At 37.1% G+C, this 1,292-nt stretch overlaps 1 protein-coding gene across 2 annotated transcripts in view; it reads left to right on the forward strand.

The window, feature by feature from the left end:
- The window catches only part of LOC107554349 (nectin-2-like), a 172,709-nt gene that overhangs the window by 87,685 nt on the left and 83,732 nt on the right, over window positions 1–1,292 (forward strand). For both annotated transcript variants that reach the window (XM_016236836.1, XM_016236837.1), the window contains exon 3: window positions 626–869. In XM_016236836.1, the coding sequence (XP_016092322.1) occupies window positions 626–869 (244 nt within the window). The remainder of the gene's footprint in view (window positions 1–625; window positions 870–1,292) is intronic.

Genomic DNA, 1,292 nt, shown 5'->3' on the forward strand with positions numbered 1-1,292 from the left:
TTTATGTATTTATATATATATATATATATATATATATATATATATATATATATATATATATATAAAATATATAATATTTATTCCCGGTGCGAACCCGCTCTTCTGAGGTGGTCGTGGCAAGTTGCGAATATATATATATATATATAATATTTTTTTTAAATTTGCACAATTTATTAGGCTTTTAATTTTAAATGTATACAGTTTCGCTGGAAAAAAATGATGGCATATACTGTAGCACAAAAAATGTGTGAATTTGATTATACTTTTCTATTCATTCTAAACTGATGCTTTCAAGGTTATCAGAAGTTTTGAATTATAAGGTTTCAATAAAATCTGTCTGCCTGCTTGATAAAGATACTTGGGTGATATTTAAATATGCAGAGCGCACAACTACACTATTCGGTGCTTACATGAAAACGAAATATTTGCATTTCATAAAACACCTGTTGGGGTTGAACAAATGTAAGCTATAGTGAAAATTCAGCACAGTTCCAGTAGTCGTCCAGTGTTTCCTCCATCCAAATGGTTTAGTCCAGTGTTAAAACAGCAAGCAGGTGGCTAGCAGGATGCTGCATCTAAAAGCAATGGCATGAGGATTGATTCTCTCTTTCTTTCTGGTTTGCAGGTTTCGTGGATGTTTGAGCGTGTGGAGGGTGATAGGCACAACATTGCTGTGTTCCACCCTCTATATGGAGCCAGTTTCCCTAATAAAGACTTTGATGGCCGAGTATCATTCACACAGGGCTCCCTGGAGAACCCCTCCATTAGGATCGACAAACTGAGGATGGCTGATGCTGGCAGGTACATCTGCGAGTATGCCACTTACCCCAGCGGAAACGAGCAGGGAACGACCACCCTTATCATGCTGGGTAAGTAACACTTGTTCATTTATAGACTCGTTACTAGGACTGTACGATAGTGGTTGAACGATTGAACGGGATTATTTTTCTCAGCAATATAATCAATATAATTGCCATTTAAATATTTGAACGTGCACAAATCAAAAGAATGTCAACACTCATGGTTTGCTTTAGCCACAAACTACTGCGTGGAAAAACCCTGGCTGTATTACATTTTATTAAAGCATAATATCTCTATCGAGATGGCTTAACTCTGGTTAATGTTTAATGGTTTTTTGCTCATCAGCACTTTTTCCGTAATGTAGAGAGCGCACTAACGCATGGTTGCCAGGTTGAGAAGATTAAGTAAACCACTGGGCAGAAAATGTATTGTTTTCAAGCTTAATAACAATAAAAGTTTAATACAGCTTAATCCCCCCCCCCCCCCCCCCC

This window comes from Sinocyclocheilus grahami, unplaced genomic scaffold (genome assembly GCF_001515645.1).
Source record: "Sinocyclocheilus grahami isolate Dianchi unplaced genomic scaffold, SAMN03320097.WGS_v1.1 scaffold498.1, whole genome shotgun sequence".
Lineage (NCBI taxonomy): Eukaryota > Metazoa > Chordata > Actinopteri > Cypriniformes > Cyprinidae > Sinocyclocheilus > Sinocyclocheilus grahami.